Source organism: Adelges cooleyi, unplaced genomic scaffold (genome assembly GCF_023614345.1).
Source record: "Adelges cooleyi isolate 19-005CV unplaced genomic scaffold, UGA_ACOO_1.1 ACOO_flye_CR_arks_rails_tigmint_CR_PRNA_247, whole genome shotgun sequence".
NCBI classification, from domain to species: domain Eukaryota; kingdom Metazoa; phylum Arthropoda; class Insecta; order Hemiptera; family Adelgidae; genus Adelges; species Adelges cooleyi.
In genome coordinates this window covers 7,494,643-7,520,644 of record NW_026095912.1, presented here as the reverse complement: position 1 = coordinate 7,520,644, position 26,002 = coordinate 7,494,643, and the positions used below count along the sequence as shown (strand labels likewise).

Genomic DNA, 26,002 nt, shown 5'->3' with positions numbered 1-26,002 from the left:
GGGTTAAGACTTATTGGTTTCCATAATATTGAATAAACGAAAAGCGAAGACAAATATTAACAGAGACCAGATGTGGTTCGATGGAAATTTAATAGTGCCATGCTGGGAAAGCAAACAGTATTGTATTATAGCGTCTATACCGCCGTGTTTATGCACAATAATATTCACTTGAACGTTGACACAACGTTATTATCGGCCTATAATTCGTTTAAATGCGGTCGTCGTCGCGAAATCCAATAATATGCTTTTAACTTGATACCGAGCATTTTGAGCAAAAGTAATGGCGCCAGACACGGTTAAGTATATAACTGGTGTAGTGTGAGCATCATTCGTAGGCGATGAGGCTGCGGTAGTATTTTCATCCCCGGACCCGTTAGCCATAAACGGGTGTTTATTATATAATATATAATAGGTAAAAAAAAAAAAATAATAATAAAAAAATCGTATAATATATTTTACAATAAAAAGCTTTTAGCGTTATAAAAACTGACAAGCTTGTGGTAAAATTACATTAGGCTTCTGCGGATAAATTCTTTTTGCAATATTAATCGATACACAGTAAAAAAAAATTCCCGTAAGTCAGTCTTCCGAGCAAATGAAATAATTAAAAAGTTGGCGATTTATTTTTTTAAGGTCTAGAGATTCATAACTCAAGGTTTTTATTACGCCATTAAATTTTATACAAAGCGTTATTGTTTTAGCATGGTTATATTTTTTGATCGATGTTTCCCTAGTGGTTATAATGTAAAAAAAAAGAGGTAAATATTAATAAATACCGAGATTCGTCGGACGTTCATTTGATAAGCGCCGAGTAGAGTAATTGTTAGCATTTATTATTACACGATATTATATTATTCGAAATACTAATTGTAAGTTTATAGTTGTAAAATGTCTGCAACTTTTCATAATAACCCATAAAAATGTATGCTGAAATGCGCAATGACACGTCCATAAAGAAAAATAATTACTTTTTTATTTACGTATATGATTTATGACCCTTGGAAAATGTTACTTAGTGTTTTTTAATTGAACGCCCACAAAAGAAAATTACGCTTTTTGGCAGACTGTAATATCTGATATAGTAAGAAATAGTTGCTATGTGTTTGAAGTTATTTATTTTGCGGTAAATACTATTGGTAAATCAAGTTTGATTAAACTCGAAATAAGGATCAAAATTATCTTCGATTTTAGCCTTTGTTTATAATAATATGTTCATTTCCGGCTTTCGCTGTTATGTACCTACACCTACATTTTATGATCGTTTATTACACTATACTATCATGCGATATTCCATATAATAATGTTTAGCTCGATCACAACGATAATAATATATCAAAAATAAGAATTAAATTTAGGTGCTTGTTAATAAAAAAAAAAACAATTTTTTGAAACAACATTTATTTGTTGTTATAAATAATACAAACGGCTTCTACGGAAAGAAAAGAAAATAAACATTATAGACGTTTTCTTTTATTTCACACGACGTTTGCTTTTTGGAGTCCTTATAAAAATATACAGGTACGCTTGGGATTTTGTGTGTGTATGTGGGGGAAGGATACGGTAAAAGTACCATTGCTCGACAATGTTTACATTGTTTAAAGGGGCGAAAAAACACGACGCCGAAAAGTCCCGTGCAGGCGCATATTTTATATTGCTAGTATTACATTATGTTTTATTACGCGTGTATTTTTCATTTAATTATTTACCCACGGATTTAACCGCACTGTCAGACAGACCGGCGACGACGTCGTTTTTAACCAAAGAACGCACACAAAGGACAAGGCGACGAGGGTGTCGGAGATCCGCTGTTTGTGTGGTTTTTATTTTTTATTATTCGAGGGATTAACTGGAGAAATTTACATATGTGCCCGGGATGAAAAACCCAGTCGCTTTGTGAATACCAATCGTTGGGCACGGTTAACAGAACGACACAGTCATCCGCGAGAAAAATCCTAATGATGCCCCCAAAAGCGTTTTCCCTCGGCTTTGTTGATCGACTTGATCGTTAACGTTTGTTTTATTATTTCCCAGAGGAAAAAAAAAACAAAAACATTACAGACGCGAAACTCTTATCGGTCGGTTAGTCTGCCGCGCCTCTTGCCGCAGTATTTAGATTAAATTCTAATCAAGTTTCCAGTTTCTCTTGTAAGTTGGCGGATATAATGGAAATTGCAGCAGCTCATTCGCCGCCACATTTCTACCTTTTTTTGTGTCTGTAGCGAAAAGAATAACATTAAAACTGCTCGCGTTAAGTCCCCCGGAGTGTAGTACACAATATAGGGACGACGCGATTTTTAGTTCAAACGCTATAATATAAAAGCTCTTTCGCTTTAGATGTAAATAAACCGAATTAGCAAGTCAAAGTACCCGCTAGAACTCGTTTCCGTCACAATAATAAACCATTATTAGGCTATATACACGCCTTTATCAAAGTACTACAAGACACCGTCGAGCTATATAGAGAGCTGTTGTTCGATATCATTACACGCAGTCACTCAATGACAAGACTGCACTCGTGAGAGTGATTTATTTATATCTCAGTAGTTAACTAGCACATAAATAAATTTAAAAACCAAAATTAAAAATCGGTCTTTTAGCGCCCATAGAATAGATATTAAAACTTTTAGCGAGAAGACATTTTTGAAATCGGTTTGATAGACATCTCGGAAATAGTCTTTGCGTTTTAGTGTTAATTTTTATACAATTTGACCATTTTTCAAATATGGTATTAGCGTTATACTTCCTTTACTCACCAATTTTTGAAAGGAAGACCCGGGCGACAGTAGTTCCTCGTCATTGTGATCGTTTAATTTGAATGCGCTCGCCGGATCGATGTGAAAATGATCGACCAATGCAATCGCTAAAACAGAAATGGAAAAATACAATTTAATACAATATAGCAGTATAGTACAATACAATTTTGTATAATAACAACAGCTCAGTTATTGATTTTAATAGGAAAATATCAAAGTTAGGAATTAATACATGTACACACATTTAAGTATTTTCACGTTACAAGTGGAAAATCACGGCCTTGGTTTTCGTTTTATTCACACGTACGGTTTTGCTTAAATCAAGCAAAATTGGGCGGGCTCGGCACATACAGATACAAAAAGTAATATTTAAAAATATTCAGAATTGTTAAAAAAAAAATGAAAAACCTCACAACTCACACGAATTCGCGAATAAACCTAATGTCGAAAGACGTTCTAATAATTGAAAAAAATATATTGAAGTGTATTTAATGTTGAGAATTGATTGTCTTTTTTTGAGATTTTTTTGTCTTAGTTAAAAGTGTTTTTACTCCATTAAAAACCGTCGGAATTGATTTAGTGAGATAACTGAGGTATCAAACCTTAACTGGATGTTCTTAACCCAAAGTGAAAATAATATGAAAAAAAAAATTGAAAGATAACGTCACCACCATTCTCTTTGTTGTTAAACAACAAAAGAGTTAGGCAATTTAACAAGTCTCCCCCCTTTTGTTTGTTCTCAACGACGACATTGTCCGATAAGAAACTACCCATTATATTCTGAAGTACACACTTTCCATACACTCGAAACTGACTCTTAGGAAGGGTATTTTAGTGCAGATTCATGCACAATAACTCATAAAGCATAAACCAGCCGGACTTTTAGTACTTCTAAGATGAAAGTTCTATGACTTATCATGTCAAAACTCTGAGGCATTTGGACCATAATTGCCCAAATTACCCTTAAGTCATCCTCAATTATAAACGAAGAATCATCTTTAATCCCCTGACGTTATAGGGATCCTCCAACAGATGGTATTTTATAACAGGGACTTTCATGAATGACGAAGCTAAAATTCGCCAACATAATTATGGTCACTGTATCGTGGAGGGATAAATTAAAATTTATTTAATTGATTCATTCAACTTGCCATCTGGAGCTTTTGATAATAAATTATTGATTCAACTGATGAGATACAAACTAATGCACAAATTTCAAATTACATTTTATTGCAAACCACAATTGTCTATTTCAGTTATTTTCAAATTCGGATTAAACTAATTCTCAAAAATGTTGTTCCCAATAAAAAGACGTTATACGTCTAGTTTTGACGAACAATAGTAAACTAATTTTATTTATTTTCAAGTCAATAAATTTCGGTTAAGCTGTTTTGGCACGTATTAAATCAAAAAAGATAATTTTGATTTTAATATAAAATCGTGTTCATCATCTACTTGAGATTAAGTCTATCCCCGTGTTAATTTTTTTCAGTGACATCGTTTACAAGTTTGTGTGTCATTTTTAAAGCAAATTGAAAAATTCAAAATACAATTACATATGCGCTATATGAAAACCACCAAACAATAGACGAACGTCGAGTTTAAACTGTTATAACTTTGTACGAGCGTTGGCGTTATGTCTGTGGCACATATAATTATTATCAAGTTGCCATTGCAAAATAGCACTTCCTAGTTTTACCTGACCTAAGGCGGCGGTGGTGATATATGTATGTGTATGCGCGCATTAAGGAAATTCGAGCCATTGTGTACCTATTTCCACTGTCCTATTTTGTCGGAGGCGGAAAATCAATGCGAATGTACAAAGAACATCCTATATCCTATACATCCTCGTACATATATATATATATATATATATATATATTTATGTTATGGTGCATACAATACGCGCTACAATATGTATTATGGCTCACACTATGTCACAATTTGTTATACGGGTACAATGTATAATAATTTATTCGGGTAGGCGCTCACAGTCACACACGCTGCGCTGCGTTTTGTGATATCTGATATTTGAAATATATTATGAACATCAAAAGGCACATATCGGTGTTCCACAGAATACAAATGACACTAAATTCCATCCGATATGCTGCAGAGCACGCATCCCTCGCATAAAACATTATTTGCAACAAAACAAAACAACATAATGATAATATTATGATGATTATGATATTTCTTACATTATTTTATCACTGATAAACATTTGCGAAACAAACAAAAACCCAGTATAGTAAGAAATTAGCAAAGTAGAATCAAAGCGATTCTAGTAAACACCAAAGTAATTTAATCACTGTCAAACGCTTCGATGCCAATTTCGGAACAGTATAAGTACAGGTACAGCACAGTCATACGTTTTCAAAAGTTTCGCATCACGTATTAAAGGGGTTCCTGGAAAGTTAAAGTTTAAAAGTTCTTAATTGGCACCTAAAAATAATAACTCCTACGCGTTTACATAGTGGAAACTCTATTGGACAGGTTTGGATAAAATATGGTTTTAAGATTATTGTTAAATATTGGAGCATATGATGTAATTAATGTTTTATAAAAATTTTACTCTCGTTTCTCTAACTTATCATATAAATCATTAGCGGTCGCCGCTATACCTATTGATAAAAATGAAATTAGAATAAACATTAAAAACCACAAAAACTATAATCTGAATTAAAATTAACTGAATAAAGTGGTACATTAAAAAATGTCTTCGATTTTCTTTTTTAAGCTTCTTGCTTTAAATTTGCGCGGGGGCTGATTTTATTGCCAGACTCAAAGCGAAGGGGGTTGGAAATCAGTGTAATAATATACAAATTGTTACAAAGTAGAATAACGTGTACTGTATACCAAAGTACTTCACGATTGTAATAAAAAAATTAACATTCACGCAAATGGATACAGGTTGTGGATACAAGTGGTGAGCATAATAATTATTTTGATTGCGACATCAATTCCCGGAATGACACACAAAACCCTATGTAGTAAAAATAGGCTTTTATTAACATCCGTTTGTATCAGACAAGTGGGTGCAAGTTGCATTACACAAGTACCTCCCGAGTGCCTTTTAACAAAAATGTTTTATTGCGTTTATAATTATCAACGAATAAAACTGATAATAGCAATGGATGTTTGTGTTAGTGGTGATAGCAAAGCGTAAATTCATTGAAATACAATTCCAAAAGCAAATAGCGAAATGCAATGAAATTGATTCTTCAAAAAAAAAATCAAAGTAATTGAATTTGCATTATTGCTCAATAATGCGTTATTCAAAGGCCTGTTTTTTATTTTCCTCGTCTCGTTCGCGCCTTTGTTACACAAAGTGCATTAATAAAGCGCTGCATCGTTTCATAAAATTATTGTATTTTTTTTTGTAATAATAATTATTAAGGTTATAGCGCCGAGAGCTTTTAGAGTACGGTCTAGCGTTAGTAAATACATTTCGGTTTAATGCAGAAACGAACCAAATGGTAAACATACGTTTTGTCCTATGGGAGTTAGTTATACTGTACATGCAATTGCAAATAATTCCATGTAATATAGTGTTTTTGTTCGAAATGAATGTATTTTGTGTAATATAGCTTGCACTTTGAATTGAAGAGAATTTCAAATAATGTAATTACCTACCATAAACTGCAAACTACATTATACACATAGTACCTATATAATTTACATAATACATACAACTGATAGTCCTTTGCCGTATGTGGGTGGGCATATTAAATACAATAGAGCTCGTACTTAGGAAAAATCGAGTTAATAGAATACAGGTATCAATCGCATCGAAGCTTAAAATAGTGGTTAGTTGGTTTTTTTTTACCAGGGAAAACTAGTGTTATTGAACAATTAAATGATTAGCTCTGTTTTATGACGAAATGAGTTAAAAACAGTGTCAAGTAGTTATCAAGATTAAAAGCAAATTGCACGGGGAATTTTTAAGATCAAAGACGCAATTAAACAAAAATGAATATGTGCTAAAAAGAACGACACAAAAGTGGTAGAGTCGTGTACATGTAGTGAAAAAAAATGGAGGTCGACCTAGAATTTTTCTTTTGATTGAAGTAATTGACAATGATATGAGAGACGTTTCGGTGTAGGGTAAGGATGGCTGACCATAAAAAGCTGAAAACAGTACATTGTTGTATTCTATCCCACCCCTTTAATAATATTGTGTTAGCCGAAAAATAACGCTGAAGCTACATGATTCTAAAGCGTTGCTTATTGCAAGCTCAAAAAAAAAAGTAAACAAATTTTTCAGTTTTTAAAAGTTATATACTAATGTATTTACTAAACCGTATTCTAAGGAAGTACAAACTCAAAGTTTTAATTTACTTAAAAACATCAATATGCCTGACGTAGTACGCAACGGGTCTAACATATAATTTCATCAGAGTATGGCGAGTAGGCTAATGCTTAGGTAATTGAGTCTGCAAACTCTTGCGGTAAGTACATAAATAAATGTAAAATTCATGAATTTAAAATTGCAAAGGTTTCGACTTCACTCTAACGTACCGCAGGCGTATACGATTCAGACTCGGTTAAATTGAAACAATACAAGGGGAACGAGTGTTTTACTTCTGTGATAGTAAGAGAAAAAAAAGTTTTTTTAATCATACAATGTAATATTTGTAATAATAATATATTTTCTGTCTGTATCTATTTTACAATTTTCATTAGTTTTACAATATATGTACAAACAAAATCCCTACCAACATCGAAGACATGGATACATCCGAAAATTATCCACATAAAATAATGTAAGTTTATAAAAATTCAATATAAGAAGCTTCGCGTTTTTTCAGGTTTTCGGGTTTTTTCAGTTTTATGGACCGGTCAAAACGTTAGCCTCACCCTTTCAAAAACTGAAATGACGCCACTGTTAGTGTTTTTTAATTTTTACCATGTCAATTACATTGTGCTAAGCCGTTGACATTGCATACTTATCCTCCAGCTAGCCTAACGAGCTTTTGAATACTTTATCGCCATATCGTTTTGATTATTTTCTAAACACGGTTAATTTACATATTTAATTATTTAAGGTTATTTAAATAGGGGCATTTATAGTTTGCGGAAGTATCAAGTATGTACCTACAAAACTATCCAACAATTTTGGGTTTTCAAAAAATAGCCCAAATACAAACCACACCAATGTAAAACTAGTGAAACGACTGCACAAAAATATTGTGTTATAAATATTTTTTTTTTTTCACCACCGGCGTGCACGCCGATAAATTTAGGTTTCATAAAGGTAAACCATAACGTAAGCTAAAAATAAAAAATAAATCAATATAGCTAACGGGCATTGGTTATTTATGGGGAGTGTAATATATTTCGAGCTACGCCACAGACAAGTCGGATAAATAATGGTAACAACTATACTTTAATAATACAAATGCGTTTATTTATGATCGTCGGCAGCGCTTCTATATTGCGCTCGTTATCGACTTTGACCCGGAAAAGGGAGGAAGTTATTCATAGCGGTTTTACCTATAAATAAAACTTGTCTCGCGTTTTTCTTTTGTGATGCAAAGAAGTTTAAAAGCTATTCTTTCTTCTCCTCACCCCCCCCCCCTCCTGACCGTCACCACCAACGTGTTTTGACCCCAATCGCATTTTACCTATGTCAAGTTACACCGTGCAATTATTTAGCCGAATGCAATGATAATACAACGGCGTTTCCTTTAAAACGATTTAGACTGACAAAGCCGCCTCTGAATAAAGCCAACGGTGTTGCACAGCTACTGGCCGGTTAACGGCTTTTTTTATTTGTTATGGTCTTAGTGTATTACACCGACGGTATGGACCTTTTTACCTTGTTTCTCGGAATAACACACTCGGTCACAACGTACACGATTATATATTAAAAAGGTCGAATACAATACAGTACAGTGTGTACACACCGATTAGTATTATACTTGCGTTATAACCACATTATCGCCACAGTAATCAGGTACGACCAAAACATAGTTTTAAAAAAAACCTTTTAAAAAATATGGTCATAACTTTCTTCTTGTGTGTCGTTGTCATTTAAAGGGTTAGGGGTAATCAGAGGGCTGGAAAAATTGAATATTCACTTAAAACAATTTTGTTTAAACTGATGTATAATGTTAAAACATTATACAATACCAAGCTTTTACACTATATTTCAAAAAAATTGTACATTAACTTCAAATCCAAATAATATAAGGCCAGGCCAAGTTATCTGCTTGTTTTTAAAAGCTCTCTTACGAATAATGGCAACATTTGGGCCTCCAAAAGTTTATGTATGCATTATGAGGAAAAAAAATTTGATTATTGTTTAAAAAAAAAATTTTAGATCCAAAAAAAATAAAATTCATTCGATTAAGGAATAGTTTTTTGTGTCTTGAATGTTCTGTATAAATTTCATTCCATTCCACCATCGTGTGGTCTTTAAAATTTGGTGCTTACTGTTTTTGAAAATATAGTTTTTAGCTCAATGAAGAGAAAACCGACCGAACTAAATCTAAGTAACATTTATTCGCATGGCCGACCGTTTTCCGACATTTAACAGACGATTGTCGGAACACAAAGTTTTAAGATACATTTAACTGAACCAACCGGTCGGAAAAGCAATTAATACAATCTCGAGTTAAGTCTTTAATTTATTTGTCATAATAAATAGCCGGTTATTATTTATTTTCCTCGAACCGTTGTCTGTGGCCGTCCAAAACTCTACTAATAATTTGTAATGCTTTTATAAAAAAATATCTACAAAATAATTTCAATAAGAAGTAAATTTACAATGTTTTATCCAATTAACTTATAGTTAAATTGGTTTTAAAAAACATAGCCTTTAACTGGCAGCTTAATTGATAATATTTCATTATACTTAACGTCCGGTCTTGATAAATTATTTAGATAATTTTCAACCCTATGGTGTACACAGGAAATATTATTAACGTGACTCGTGCTATGGGACTACTAAATTAAACGTCTAACGACGGCCCTTTTGTAATGTAAACTTGTGCACTTTTTCAAACACATTTATGTACGTTTTTTTCACTTCTTACTAGCAAAATGTTTAATAAAATTTGTATTATTTTAGTGAACCTGTTTCATGCTTTTACGGATTTCTTTCTCTTCAATTATTTTTCAATATATATTGGTCTGGATGTGAAAAAAATCAACGGCGGTGTATGAAATTGAAAGTTGTGCATTAAATAAGATTGATGCGATAGCGCTGAATAAAAGGTACTTTGCGAAATGACATCCCTTCCATAAATCTATTTCGGTATAAGTGAATTGTAAAGAGCGACGGGTAGGTTTAAAAACGACACCCTTTGACAAGAACGAATGTGCGTCTTATGATTGAGAAATGGACCGATATGGCAAATCGTTTAGACGAATCACGCATTGAGGAATTATGTTATAGATTCTATGGACTTTTTAGGAATTATTATACATCGAAATAGCAACAGGGAATTACTCCAATAGAGGAACAAGATTAGGGCAGTAAATCCACTTGTGTGACAGAGGATCGGAAACCTATCCTGAGCTCGGTATGTGGCGAAAAAGCATTATATAACCGTCGATCAACAGGTCAAACCATAGAGGTCCAAATATGCTGCTGCGGTCTCCCGTACGGAATTTACGGTCACGCGTGACAGCCGTTTTGTGGGTGGACTCGAGTTCCCGACATACTGTTCCAACATTTTTTGCTGTGGAATTAAACACATTATTTAGACCAGAGGTAGGTTATATTTATCAATTTATCTGGTAGTATTTTATATCTAAGCAATAAATAATTCTCATCGACACAGACGTATCCCTGGCGAGGGGGTGCCCGATCGATATCCTCCTAAAATTAAAAAACTATCAAAAAGATGTACAAATATATTAAAAAAAAAAACGTCATGTCAATTTAAACACAGTTGGTAATTTTTTTGTTGAAAAGTTTTTATATTTATTTTCAGAGTAGGTAAACTGAGAATATTGAGATGGACAAGTGGAGTTAGAAAAAATAAGGAATGAGAAAGTTTTGAAACCGTTGAAATATCAAAAGAAATGAGAGAGACCAGATCGAGATGGTTGTTGGGCATGTTTAAAAGTGAAATAATAGAACAGAGAGGTCCCGGAAGAGAGATTTAGAGGTAGAAATTGGCCGAGGAAAAGCGGATGGATGTAATAAATAAAAAGACATGAAGATGTGTGGAGAGAATACAAAGATGGTGAGCGATATAGATTCAGCTGGCCATTTGTACTTGGAGAAGAGGCTCCACATTTCCTAGTCCCCTTCCTATAATCAATCTAATTCAAGTCCTTCGACCTACTGCAGCAATCTTATCGGCCGAAAGACCTGTAGAGTTTGTACCTATGTGTAAAATAAATTAATTTTTAAGTACGACGGTGCTTGTAAATTACTCACCTCTTGTACTTATAGGTACAAGGGTATAATAACGGTAATAATACTATACCGTTGTAGACCGTCGGCGTGCACGCGATACGTCCATTGGGTCTTTTGTGCGGGCCGTCTGTTACGCGATTAAACGGTTTAATTATACAAATTGTTAATATATTATTATTACATTTTATTATTATTTAGCATAACATAACACGATAACAAAACGCGCCCTTTTGAATGTGTACACGTTTCCACATTATTAATAGATATCCAACTCGTCACTGTAATAATTATAGTAGGTACCTCATAATAATAATAATTAACACAAATATATAGGTATATTATATTACATGTTTTCTATTATACGTGTCATTATTTTCGGGGGTACCTATTCCTATACCGAGGGCGGACTGCCCACACAGGTCGTTCCGGCGAGGACAGTTTATATATTGTGTCACAGGTGTATAATAATACCCGAGTGGATTTGAAACAGCGGTCGACGACATTGATTTTCTATAATAAAAATGTATATTGACTCTGAAACGTCCGGCAATGTAGATCCCGGCGATCCATTAAAACGTCAACGTTCCGACAACGATACCGGTACCGAAATGTCACCCACACGCCAAACGCTTACATTGTAGCTATTATTTATTATTTGCATTAGGTATTATCCTGGCCGAGTTTGCCGTTTGTCCACACACGACAGCACGCAGTGGGCGTTCGTCTACCCCTTCAACCAACCTCCCCCTCTCCTTACCATCCGATCATCGTCCCTTCGGCCCTTTGATTTATTCGAAATTTGCTGACCGCCACGACTGTGGGTCTGGAAATCAAACGATAGCGGCAATATATTATCGATTCGCCATACTCTCTTAAGATGGGAAACTTAAACGCCAACATCCATGTCGACCGTGTGACGTTGAGCGAGTAAAAATAAGTGCAATAATAAATTATTATTATTATTGAGGGGAACGGAAAGTACTATTTATTAAGGGGCAAAGGATAGGCAATATTTGATAAAAATTGATCTAGTAGTTATTTTTTAATATGCCGACTAATTTTAAGGTGACAAATTATATAGTTTTTTTTTGGCTATAATACTTTTAAAGTTATTTTTATCCGAGTTATGGCGAAAGTTTGATAAAAAATTACTTTCGTAGAAGTCATTTTCTAACATAGGGCGGATTTCAATTTTTCTTTTTCTTATGTGAATCCTACTATTTGTTCTATGAGCGCTGAAAGGCCGATTTTTGATTTAGCAATTAGAAAATTAGTCAGATTTATTAGAAAAAAACTATAAAAAAGTAAAAACATAAATGCTTATACTCGTACAGTTTTTTTGAAAACAAAAAATAAATAATCGGCTTTTTAGTCCCCATAAAATAGATGTTAAACTATAAAATAATAAAAAAAATTGATAAAATCGGTTCAATAGACACTTCAGAAAATGACTTCACGTCTTAGTTTTTATTTGAAAAAAGTTTATGCTTTCTGTTCCCCTTAAGAAAAATACATAAAAACCACAATCAGCTATCGCGTCGAAGCTAAAAAATATTATGATTATTAACATCCGAGTTAAAATGTTTTTTTTTAACTATTCCCCGTTCGCTTGTTGTACGGAATTTCGTTAAAATTTTAGACGGCCGACATAATAGATAATTAGTGATGATTAAATGTTATTTTGTTGAAACTAACGTGGCGCATTTACAACCTACCTACGCCAATGCAATATTATATTAAACGGGCGTACCTACATGTTTTTAAAATTGTTTTATGTGTATTCGTTCGCTGAAACCGAAACGTTGAAGTTTTTTAATTAGTTTATTTTTTGTTAAACAGCGATATGACAACGGCCGCGATTAGGGTTTACGGCGATAATACATAGAAGGGGGCTAGCTATCCATCACAATTAAAAAAGAACAAAAGTTTTAAAAAAAGTACACTGTCCAAAAAAAGAAATATTTTTGCTGAAAAATCGCCCAGAGTCGACGACTTTACAATTTTCACTTAAAAAACTTCGAACGGCTGTTACTAGGCAAAAAATCCGTTGCGCAACCACGTTTTAACATATTTTCTAATGCTATTATAAACTTATACTAAGTTTTCTCCTCCGCCGCAACACACGTTAGCTTGCGTTCTATAAGTTCAGAGTTATGCGACTATAAATCAAAATGTTGACAAACAATACGTCAAAAAGTTGTAAAAATAAATTATTCACAAATCCGCATTGAAAGCGCGTTTTGGGATTCGAAAATTGTCAAATCACTTTAAATCGTCTATTTTTGAACGCTGAATAGATTTGACAACTATTTTTTTAAAAATGATTTTCTCGAGTTAATTGAATATAATGTTATTATTTTCGCGACCAGGTACAAAGTAATTTTGTGGAAATTTCAACGCTCGGCACATTATTAAATTATCTTATTATTGTATGTGCCTTGTACGCTATAGTGGAACATTGTAGTTTCATTAAGTTTTCGAAGCAATTTGTTCGTGACTAGCCTACAAACGTTAAAAATTTACAATAGTAATAATCCGTGTTGGTTGACCGTGTAGTTAGGTAGGGTAGGTACACTGACCCGGACCATCAGGGGACCGTTTCCAAGCCCAGTGTCCGTTTTAAAATATTTATCAAACAACGCACCGAACACAATTTTCATAAGGATGACGGCGGATATAATGTTTCTCATTAATATTTAAGCGTTTAAAGCAATTTGACATAAATCAAGTTTTCAGAACGTGTCGACCGAACACGTTTAGGTACCCAAGTCGTTACAAAGGTCGGCCGATATTTTTGTGTGGATTAACAAACGTTTGTATTAAAAACAATTTATATTTCATTCAATATAATACAATAAAACTTACAATAATATCATATTATAACAGTATTCGTTCACTGCTTATTCAATATGTTAGTGCCGTAGCCAGATACTTATTTGGGGGGGGGGGGGCACTAGACACTGGTTATCTGTTATTAAGACCTAAGTGTACATTTTACAAAAGTCGCCACTATGGATGTCTATCCACTTATTATATGCCACTTGGTATACGAATAAATTCAGTGTTGGCACGTTTAAAACGTTCGGTTAGACACTTACTTTTGGCCGAATGAATTATATAGGTACGTTATATTTTTCGAAAAATATATTACCAACTAAAAATGTTCTGTCGGCTAACCACGGTCATTTTCAATTTTAAACGTACTGAAACATTCTGTGGGTACCCTATGTTAAAAAAAACTAACACTCAGTAATATAAGTACAAAAAAAAAAGGCATACCTAGGTAGGTAGGTTTAGGAATTTGTACCTTGTACTCTCCGCACGATATGTTTAATTATAACATTGATACATTTCTACTGATATTGCGATTATGTTATTTTTTGTTAATAAACACTTTTATCTTTTATTATCAATTTTATGCTGAAGGTATAATTTAGAAAACGAAAAAAAAAATTGACCTTATTAAAATATTATTATATTAATTAAATTATTATTCGTACGTGATAATACTAGTTAAAATTTTTGAAATTATTCTGACATATGACTGTAGAATAGCCGAAAACTTAAATTTTTTGTGTAAATTTCAAAATTATTACAATGCAAAGCACATACATATTGGCCGTTACGTAACGGTAACTTTGAACCTCTATAATAATATTATCCGTTAAAATGTCGACTAATATTCAAATTTATCGTTCTAGTTCAATATTAAAATTTGATCGTACTTACCTACTAACAGTGCGAAGACCAAGGAATCGCGTCGGACGAACGACATTGTTTTTCTTTTTCGGTTTTTCTAGATTCCGGTGGTGTCCAACGAGAATAATATGTCGGTCGGTTCTGTCAAAGGACTTGGATTCAAAATCCAACCACTGAATCGAATGACCGCTGTTGAAATTTATGCGGTTTAACGGCCAAACCGTATGGCGGCGGCGGCGACTCGCGGGTGATAATAGCGAATCTGTTTATTAATTTTTAATATATATATTTTTTTTTTAATTGTCGTTATCGGCGTGACGTGATAATTATCAACAAACCGATTCCGTTAGCGGGAAATTAATTTTTGAGAGGGGGAAAAAAATTCGCCTTACTATTTGAATTTGCCGAAAAAAAAAAATACTCGCCCGGTGTACTTGAGACGATTCCGCGGCGCGGTCGGCCCGTGTGCTATTGTGCGGACGCGCGCGGTGTGATTGATACGACGGTCCGTCGTTAATCGCACGCGTTGCCCATATACACACACACGGGCAATCCGGCGGCCGGCGCGGCACGGCGGCGCGTCGAATCAATATCATAGCGTTACCTTCCTACCGCGGCGGCCATTCGAAGGAGGCAGCGGCGCGCGCGCGCTCTCTATCGCACCGCACGGCAAAGGGTGGTGCCGCCGGCCGAAGCTTTTTCACAGATAGCCGCCGCCGTAGCCGCCACCGCTCTCTCTCCATCACCGCGTGTACCGCCAAAGGGCATCTCCCGAGTGTGTTGCGCCATGTTATCCATACAGAGCGCGTGCCGGCCGGCCGGTCGGTCGGTCGGTCCGGAAAGCCGGTACGTTACGCACATAATTATTTTCTTGCGGTTGTCCTGTAAAATTTGTGTTGTAAAATTAAGATGTTTTTGAATTAAATAATATCACCTTTATTTAAATATATATATTTTAAATTCTCGTTAAGGGGGCTCCATACAGACCATTTTTTCAGTCAAAACAGATAATTTTCATTCCATCGCACAGGCCTAACCAGTAATCCGATAAGAAATCTAAAAACAGATTTAAATTCGTCATGAAGTTTACTTAGGATCGGTCGAGGTACTTTTTTCAATTTTTAATTTTAACTGTTATTTTAAAATGTTGAAATTTTATAAAATGTTTAAACGTGTTTTATACATAGTAGGAATAAGATATCAAAAAAGTATGTCGACCGATCTCAAGTAAATTTCATGACAAATTCAAATTTATTTTCATATTATTTATCGGATCACTGGTTGAGCTTGTGCGATGGAACAAAAAATGTATGTTGTATTAACTAAAATGGCTTTTATTCATAGACAAAATGATTTAAATTAAAAATAATATCTTGAAGCTTATACAAATTAACCGGTAAATTTATTGACATGGTCGAAATTTATTTAAACCAATTTTTTCTTAAATATTGCCTTTACAAACTCCTTAAAAAATCATCTGTATGGAGCCCCCTTAAAGACAATATTACATTTTAAAATTGCCTATTTACGGCCCTAATCGTCGGTTTGTTTTAATATTTAAGTAGGTACTCTTAAGCTTATAATTTTAGTATTTTTTAATTCTATTCAATTTCTAGATCTAAAATTTCCTAAGTTTAAAATATCTGTCTTCCAGGAGCACTCAGAGTGGTTTCTATAGAGCCATATTTTTCCCATTTGATTTACACGTTTTTATTAAAATTACTTTTTCTACTATAAACAATTAATACAAATATTTTGATATGTATCTTTAACCTGAATAACAGTGTAGATCGGATAGAAAAAATTACATTGCTCATATTAGAATCACAATATATACTCGAATGAACAGCGGACCGTCAAAAATAGACAAGTGAATCATAGACAAATATCAATATCTATCTTTCAACCGAAGCCCATTACAAAAGCCTTTAGAATTTTTGGAAAGTCGTAGCTTTTAAAAATATTACAGGAAATACTCCAAATCTCAGACCTCTAGGATCTTATTTTTATATTCGGCCAGTGTTTCTGAAACTCATCGCTGTAGTTTGTAGACAATATGCCATAATTCGATTCATAAAGAAAAAATATCCACTAAGTATAGATCCTCCAAAATTGAACATCTATACAACATCACAAAAAAATTGTTTTTTTTATTACAGTACCTACAAAAGTTAAGCCAAGCTAAAAAAATGTTTACTTAGCCGTATAAATATATGCTTGTTGTATGTGTGGAAATAGCGTACTTTTAACTTTGGTTTAAAGAGTAAACATTAAACCAGAAACAAAATCCGAAGAGACTATTATTTCTTTTCACGCTTTCTATACGGAGATAATAAGTCAAAATACTGATAAGCGAAGACGTTGAAAACTTTTCATAAATTCTAAATGTTAGTTCAGGCGTTGTACGCCGCACACGGAAGAAACGTGTTAAATAATTGTTTACTATAAAAAATTGGACATTTATTTGTTCTACATGGTTTAGAGTTATTTTAATGCATTATTTACTGGCCATATAATATATGTATATATATTATAATATAAAATGTTTGCAAGATACGACGTCAAGTACCGCAGTCGGTCATTCTCTTTCCAAAGGATATAATTATTTCCCGAGGGATCAACTCGATTGCTTGGACAACTTGGATTACTCGCAAGGTTTTGAATTAATCGAAATACCTCAAAATAGACGGCCCATTATTATTATTATCGCGTGTTCAACGGTGGTATATTATAATAATCTGTGAACTCTTAATTGCGGTCAAAGTACCTAGGTAATGAGTAAACGTCGATTTTATTGTCCATGTATAAGCGATTGGGCATTATTATCGGGCCTGGTAATATCTTGTCGTAGTAACCACAACGGATAATTCAAAATATAATTATTGAACGTTTAGTGATAATCAAAAAATATTATATCAATTTGTTATGTTTAAATAATTACAATCGAATATAGTACAGATCAACTCGAGTGATTCATATAATTATCAGTTCATATTATATGCATATACCACCACTGTAAGTGCTCAAATATATGAATACATTTTAGTTTCGTGGCGAAGCTGAGAAGTTATTGTTTTTACAATAATGTGTTTAAAATAACATTAGTTTGTATGAACTATTCTTTAATCATATTACTACCAATAAACGTTGTCAAATCCCCCAAAAAATTACACAAGACTTTTTCCTCAGAAGTGGTGGAATTTTTTTTTTTAAATAACAATAATATTGCTTTGCTTAAAATGTATCGCTGTAAGCACGTCATATTATTGCTATATCTAGTAATGTGATTCTGATTCACTCAGAATGACCTACTATATCTACTAAGAATCTGTAGTCTGATGAAACCTGAGTGACGTTTGGGGAATTGGCCGTAAACGTTGCTTGTCTCGCAACTGAATTTTTTTTTAATAGGTAAAAGAACCTTATTAACATGTTTAAACGCAAAACGAAATATTTAGTTAAAAACTTTTTTTGTGGGCACATACCTACTGCCGAAACATGTATATGAAAAATGGCAACATTTAATAAATGTTGTTACAAGTTTTCTGTAATTTTTTTTTAGATAGTATCTATTAAACTTAATATTGTCTCTAATGTAAGCTGCAATATATATTATTATATATAATGCTGATGTGACTTCAATATCGACATTTACCGCTTGTTTAATTTAGCTCAAGTTAGAGTTTATATTCAGATATGTTTTCCATCATCTTATTATAAAAGTTTTGGCGCCTTGGGCCGATGAGTTATTCGCCAAAATTAGCTTACTTAGCACGATACGACACGATACACATAATAGTCGCTTTTTGAAAATACCGCGGGCGTATAAAAGTTTGTATCAACACTATAAAAGCGAATTAATTTTCTAAAATGATTACATAATAAACTGGATTAGACATATTCTACCGGCAAATGCTATAGTATCATAAACAACTCGGTAATTATGATCGTTACGCTGAAAGTTTTAATTTAGTATGTATAATAAAATGCGTTATTTTAGCTTTATAGCGTTGTGGTGAAACTATTTTTTTTATATAATCGTCATAATCTTTGCTACTGTGCCTTTTGCTTACCTATAGTACCGACCTAGTACCTACCAAAAATATTCTTTAATTTAAGATAAATTAAATAAATCAATGGGTCATTGAAAATTGTAATAACCGGAAAATCGCCAATTTTTGGACTTAGGTTTGTCTTAGTTCTGAGGAAATATTGAACACAACATTGTATTATTTTTTATAATTTTAAAAGTATTTATATATACGTGCAATATTGAAATCTAATTTTGTTCATCATTTCTATTGTAAATAATAATAGTAGTCTAATAAATGTTCACAATTATCAGAATTCAATGCAAAATGTAATAATTCATCGAAACAAAAGCAAAACTTTTTTGTCAAATTTTATTCCCATGGAAGTCCTGGACAGAGTTATAGGTCTAAATGATTTCTTCCAAAATAATTATACCGTTAAAAATGTAATGTCATGCCCGCCAATTGTTAACCTACTACACAGCACTTGATTAAAAAAAAAAAAATCATTAAATACTTGTTTAACCAAAAATCAAAATGTACCTTTTATACATTTGTTGCCTATACTGTCAGAAAAACTAGAACTAAAATTAAAATTTAACAAACCATTTATGTAAATCAATATCAAGATTGGAACTAACAGAGCCATATGGTACTGAATGTGATATTAATAAATTGTTAATTTTAACACATTAGGATTGGAACTAACAGAGCCATATGGTACTGAATGTGATATTAATAAATTGTTAATTTTAACACATTAAGTATGATCTATCAAACAAGAAGTTGATAATTGGAGAGCAATCCCCTCTAACTCCATCGAATTTAAGTAATATTCCATGACTAACTAAATATGATAAAAAATTAATTTTATCTCATTTTTCAAATACTTTTACTGCAATTTTTCTATATTTTAAATATGAGCTTTTTACTCCTGGTTTAAAAAAAAATGAACTATAAACTTCTTCAAAGCGAACGGTCTAGCAGTCGACGAACTGCGTAAAATGTGTCTTTTAGTCCTGAAGGACACATTGTATATTATCAATTTCCACCTATTATTATTATTATTATTATTTCCACCTAATATTCTACGTAAATGTTGTATTTTTTAACTTTTATTCAATCGTCCATTTATTGGATTATTAGTCTTATTACTCATTTATTAATTTTTGTCTTAAAGAATCTATGTTTACCTGTGTTACTATTATTACCATCAATGTTAAAAGAAAAATTGTGTTATGTACTATTGTATTGATCTAGTATGCTGTGTCTTATATGGCAACCTATTTTTTAGGCAGCCCGCTTGATTTTTTAAAATAAAGTTGCTTCTCTCTCTATATATATATATATTGTAATTATTAGAAGGGAAAATGTTGGTATATTTTAACAGACTGGTTGGTTGTCTATGACCCAGTCAATAACTTAGAAGATATTAGAATTTTTTTATTTATTCTTTTTTTACATTTATAATTAATAGTTTGCCCGAGTAATGACAAGCTGTGACGTAGTAGGCGAAGTTGGCAGTTCTAAATATTTAGGATCTTTTGTACAAAACAACGGTGGCCTTGATGAGCATACGAAACAGATAATTAAGTACGATTGGATCAAGCGAAGAGAAGCGTCAGGTGTTTTATTTGACAAGATAATTCCAATGAGATTTAAAGGTAGTTCTACAAGAGCGTGGGGAGACTGACTATATTATTTTATATGGGTTGGGTGGTTTAGAAATACAACTTCAATTTGAGCTCAACAATAACGCCATGGTGTCCAGGCTACAAACATATTCGTTAAAAAAAATTGTTCTAAAATATAAGTATATAAATGTGTTAAAATTTCAAGAACATGGACTTAGTATTTTCATAAACCTAACAGATTTCAGATATTATACTTGTCAAATATTTTTTAAAACGCTATACCTAACTAAGCTCTAAGTTTATAGTTTTATGTATTGCAGTACATCGCATCTATATAGCTGTAGTGACATCTAGCAGTGTACTAGGCATGGACGATGGCGATACTTAGTCGGCAGGTCGCGACACCTACCGATTAGCCATCGGTTGTGTCATCGGTAGATAGGGGTTTATGTACCATGTAATGCTCGGTTTATACTATGATGGTATTTATGAGGTGCTACTCTCTCACTCACAAGCGTGGTTTGGTGTCCTATCTACCTATATGGTGCTATCAATGAAATCGTTTCAGAGATTCTTAAATAATTATCGTTTATCGTTGTTAATAACACAAATAAACCTGTTATGAAAACATGGCGATCGTTTAAAAGCCACACTAATTAATTCAAACGGTACATCGTTTTGGCATTTTCATATAAAAAAAAAATTAGGCAGTTTTATCCCATCGAAGTGATTTTCGCAAAAAGTATTTGTTACCAATGTTAAATCGTCATAAGCGCTAACAAAATTCATAAATCCCAATACGAACGATTGTTGTTGTCTCGGTTTAGATGTTTGCAATAACACCAGCTATATTGCAATTGGATAAATATTGAACACGTTTTTTTACTATGTAAACGTTAAAAAATCTCCTCTGAGTGTTTGTCTTAACAATTCGACATTAGTAATATTATATTGGTTTTTATAATACTATAAAATAAAACTTACTAATCACATTATTACAAAAATATTAACACAATAAATAGTATAATTTGTATGGGTCATAATGCTTATGTAAAATATATATGTACAATTTTTAATAAAGCAAAATTATTGGCCCTAATCACCACCGATATTAAATCTTCTAAAGGTGAAACGGAAGTAGAACTAGACAAAAAATAAAAACAAATGTTTACAAATAATTGCTTTGTTACTTAAAAATAATCACCCAGTAATTGTTAACATATTATTATAAAGCTCAATTTTATTTAAAATCATAACTGCGCCACAGATACTTCTAACTTACTTCAAGACGGCTATTCTATTACCAATGTTTTGTATTAAACGTGTGTATTTTGTACAAATTGAATATTAAAATATTGAATATTTATTTAAATTGTCCTTATTTTATTAAAAATCATTAAAATGTATTACCTTAAGTATATTAATAATAACACCTGAATGGGATATTTTCTGAAAAGAGGACTATACTTTTTCGCAAAAATCTAAACAAAATACACGTATAATATAATATCATTTACGGTTTTTATCATCAATTATAAACTTTACTACCAACTAATTTAAAAAAGAATAGCAATGCATTTGTATAAAGATTATAAAGATTTTAGTGTAATTTATGAACAAAAGAAAAAGTCTTATAAATTATGTTAAGTATAATTTATTGATTTAGTTAACAATAAAGCATATTGTATACAGATATGTGTAGTTGTATGAAGGCAACAATGGTTTTTGTGTATCCAACCCAAAAACATAGATTCCATATTATTATGAAAGCGAAATCTAGATTCCCATAAAACCTTTCACTGAACAAAATATTTGACTTTCGTAACCGAATTTTGGCAAACCGGTCATCGCAAAAGCTAGAATATGCTAAAACATTATTGTACTCTATGTATACTTAATTTAAAAATCACTAAAATGTACGATTACATTTTTAATAGCCACTATATACCTAGTAACATACAAAACTGTGCTAGAAAATCTGTGCTATATTTCAATGTGTGTTCATACGTTAATTGATTGACATAATATTTGTATCTAAATTATTAAAAATGTACATAGGTAGAAACCGGCAGCTACAAAATAAAATGTAATGAATACTAAGAGTTCAGACACGTTATCATGGCTAAACAAATAACATATAAGATCTTTTTCGTATACAGGAGTACAAAACAATATTGAAACAGCTTGCACTTATGTGTTTACTTCCTACGTTTACGCGGATTGACAAAATACAATTTAAAGAAAAACGACGTATAACATTTTATAGAAAACACAATTGCAACCGCTTTTCAGCTAATATAACGTTGATATTACAACGATTTTTTTTTTACATTAAGTTTTGTGTAGTGTTCAAAATGAAATCCGCAATATATGCAATTTATGTATGTAAACAATTATACTAATTCTTCTTCTTCTTCTTAGTTTTGGCCTTTAAGACCATACTGCTAAACACAAACTTTGCCACCTATCCGTGTCTTCCGCTGCTTCTCTCCATTTGGTATCAGGTTCTATCTTTTTAACTTCTTTCTTCATACTATCTTCACATCTTAGCTTAGGTCTACCTAACGTCTTTTTTTAAATTATATTAATTCATAAAAAATAATTAATTATATGGTTTTAGTAGAGCATATGTTTTTTCATTAATGGCCAATTCGAAACATAGGGTCCCAAATATGGAAATTGGTCAAACCTAGATGATATTTTGCTATTATGTTATTTTATTTTTAGTTTAATAATTTCCTATAAATTCATTAGTATCAAGTATTATTATTACAATTTGTTTGTGAGTTATGGGTTTTTTGTATAGAAATATGTCTTGTTGGCAAGAGTAATAACGCCTTGTTATTAAGTTTTTTAATTTCGTTAAATCGTTTTTCAAAAAAGATAGAACATTGGTTTGTTATATAATATTGGCTTGGCGCAGCTAAAACATTTTTAATAAAAAAATAACGGTTTTTAATAAGCATTTTGGCGGCTGTTGAATGTTAAAAAATACTTTAAAATTAGCGAAGTGAGCACAAATGTGTTTAATGTTTATACTACCAAAGTTTATGTATTTGAAAAATTTGCGTTATTTTTTAAATTTATAAAAAATTTAAATGGGGTACATTCTTTTTTGTTTTAGATTATACTCGTATTAGCGTTGGTCGTTGAATTATCATCACTGATATTGTCTGAAAATTCAAAACAAGATTTAGCTTCGACCTCAATGTCTTTAAACGATGATGAAAATACTGAAGCCAACCAAGAAACAGGTATTTTTATTTATTAATAGGTACACAATATTGTTCCTAAATGTTATTTTAAAATAATTAGTGAGATAATGTAAACACGAAATATATAAATTGTTGCCTTTCTCACCAATTTAACTTACAAATTAAGTATATTTCAACAAAACTATGTATAATCACAGGCTAAGCTATATTTGTATTTTACTCTTAACTGGTTGTAATGGCTACGAATGTCTTGTAATAGTTCTCACTAGTTCATTAAATTTCCTTGTCAATTGATTTAAAGTAGCAAATAGAATAATTTAAATAATTTTTCTTATCTGCTTATAATTAACAAAAGTATCCATTGTCATATAAAAACATTTTTTTATTTAGATATGAAAAATTTAAATATTTTTGAATATTCAACAAAAAATTTTGTTAAGAGTTTTAACGATGAAAAAAGCGCGTTTAAAGACCTAGTAAATAAAGGTGAGTATGTATATGTGTTATATAATTCACAAATATATTATTTGGAGCCAGTAATATTTTGAATTTTTTTCTTTGAATCGTTAACTATTTGTTTTAGTTTATTAGGTACACAGTAGCGGGTAAAAAAATATATAGATTTAAATTTAAATTTAATTAATAGTGTTTTTAAAGATAAATACCAAAACATTTTAAAACGTGTATGTTTTGTGAATTTAACAATTGTTTTTTGTTATCTTAAAAACTGTTATAAACTTTGCATTTAACTAAATAAATTCCTAAACTAAATGATTTTAAAGAAAAAACCAATTTCCCAGAAATAAAACTTATGCGAAAAGTGTATATCAAGTTGTTTTATAGGCATTACGCTTGTAAATGAAGATGATCTGATGTTCCAGTATCCTTGTTTTCTTTTAAATAAAAAGATCGAAATTTCATATGAAAGTTTGGCAATATATGTTTCAAAGAAAGCGTGCGAAAACGAAAATATTACAGAGAATTTTAAAACAGATTGTGAACATAACATGAAATGGCTTATTGAATTGTACGGAGAGGATGTCTTAGCAACTAAAGATATAATGCAGCGTATAGATGAAAACGTTTTAATTCAAGAAGACGGATCTGTGAAAATAGGTGATGAATTTATACTTTCATGTAGCGGAGTACTGATTCCAGTTGAACTTCAGTAATTAAAAATGTATTCCAAATAAAAAATCAATTAATGTTTTAAATATTTTAGATAAATCTTTATTTTTCAAATACTTATTTGTAATTAAAATTCAAAACTGCTTGTCTGGTGCATTGTAATGATAAATAACAGTGAATAAATTCTGAACTATCATAGGAATTTAGGTGAATTGTAGTGTTTGAACATTTAAATATAAAGTTTAATTATTATACGTCACGTATCAAGAATGTTTTATGACCATTATTTTTATTATTGTTATTATCATTATTATTATTGTAATTATAATTATAAATCTATTACCGTTCATGTAAAATGTTATAAATAATCATTACCTTCACCTAGGTAAAAGGTTTTACTATTTTAAATAATATCTTTTTTGGTAAAATTTATTCTTTTTGAAATGTTTTAAAATTATACCTTTAATTTACTATGTATTTTTCTCATACTTTTGAAAATGTATTATATACTTTAATATCTGAACATGTTTTATAATTTTTTCACATTACTGAATACAAATAATTTCTAAACATATATAATACAGTATAATGCTAAACTAAATATGATCGTTTATAGATTAGATTTTTAAAATTTAGACATGCAAAAAAAAAAGATAGATTCTACTATTTTCAAGTCTTAAAAAAAATTAAAACTTAATAAACAGATTATTAAAAAAATGATAAACTAAGACATTTTTAAAAAAAAATCTATCATAAAATAAAAATAAAAAATTACAAAATATGAATAATATTGAAGTTTTGGAATATTTTTCATTCAGCTTTGATTTTAATGAATATTTTTTGTTAATTTGCATGATTAAAATTCATAATAATCTACAGTTTATATTGAAAACACTAATGTATGGTTTTATATGGCTAAAACAATGTTTTTGTGAAAATTCAAACTTTTCTAGTCCTCTGATCGATATTGACAGTTATGAACTTGGTAATATTGATTAAATTGTATTGATAATGAAACGTTAATATTTACCGGAAATGAATATTTAAAATGTTTTTGGTAATTGAAAATTTTTTATTATGTATGTTTTTTTATTTTTTTAATATTCACCATATTATTTTGTCATCAAAAACCATTCACTCGTTTATAATTTTCTGTTAAAATTGGAGA

At 31.4% G+C, this 26,002-nt stretch overlaps 2 protein-coding genes across 3 annotated transcripts in view; one reads left to right on the top strand and one right to left on the bottom strand.

Moving 5' to 3' along the window:
• Positions 1–15,334, bottom strand: part of LOC126836798 (lysosome-associated membrane glycoprotein 5) — a 37,958-nt gene extending 22,624 nt beyond the window's left edge. Inside the window, exons 1-3 of one of the 2 annotated variants that reach the window (XM_050570442.1) lie at positions 15,219–15,315; positions 14,857–15,088; positions 2,754–2,860 (exon numbers count right to left, since the gene is read on the bottom strand). In XM_050570442.1, coding sequence (XP_050426399.1) covers positions 2,754–2,860; positions 14,857–14,902 — 153 coding nt within the window. In that variant the 5' untranslated portion in view covers positions 14,903–15,088; positions 15,219–15,315. Of the gene's footprint in view, positions 1–2,753; positions 2,861–14,856 lie in introns of both variants that reach the window. The other variant, XM_050570441.1, reaches the window with a different exon arrangement.
• Positions 15,335–22,729: 7,395 nt separating this feature from the next.
• On the top strand, positions 22,730–25,222 carry LOC126836748 (uncharacterized). Its single transcript, XM_050570372.1, has 4 exons — positions 22,730–22,872; positions 23,616–23,745; positions 24,097–24,192; positions 24,550–25,222. The coding sequence occupies exons 1-4, from the start codon at positions 22,846–22,848 to the stop codon at positions 24,876–24,878; spliced, it is 582 nt and encodes a 193-aa protein (XP_050426329.1). The 5' UTR covers positions 22,730–22,845; the 3' UTR covers positions 24,879–25,222.
• Positions 25,223–26,002: the final 780 nt, after the last annotated feature.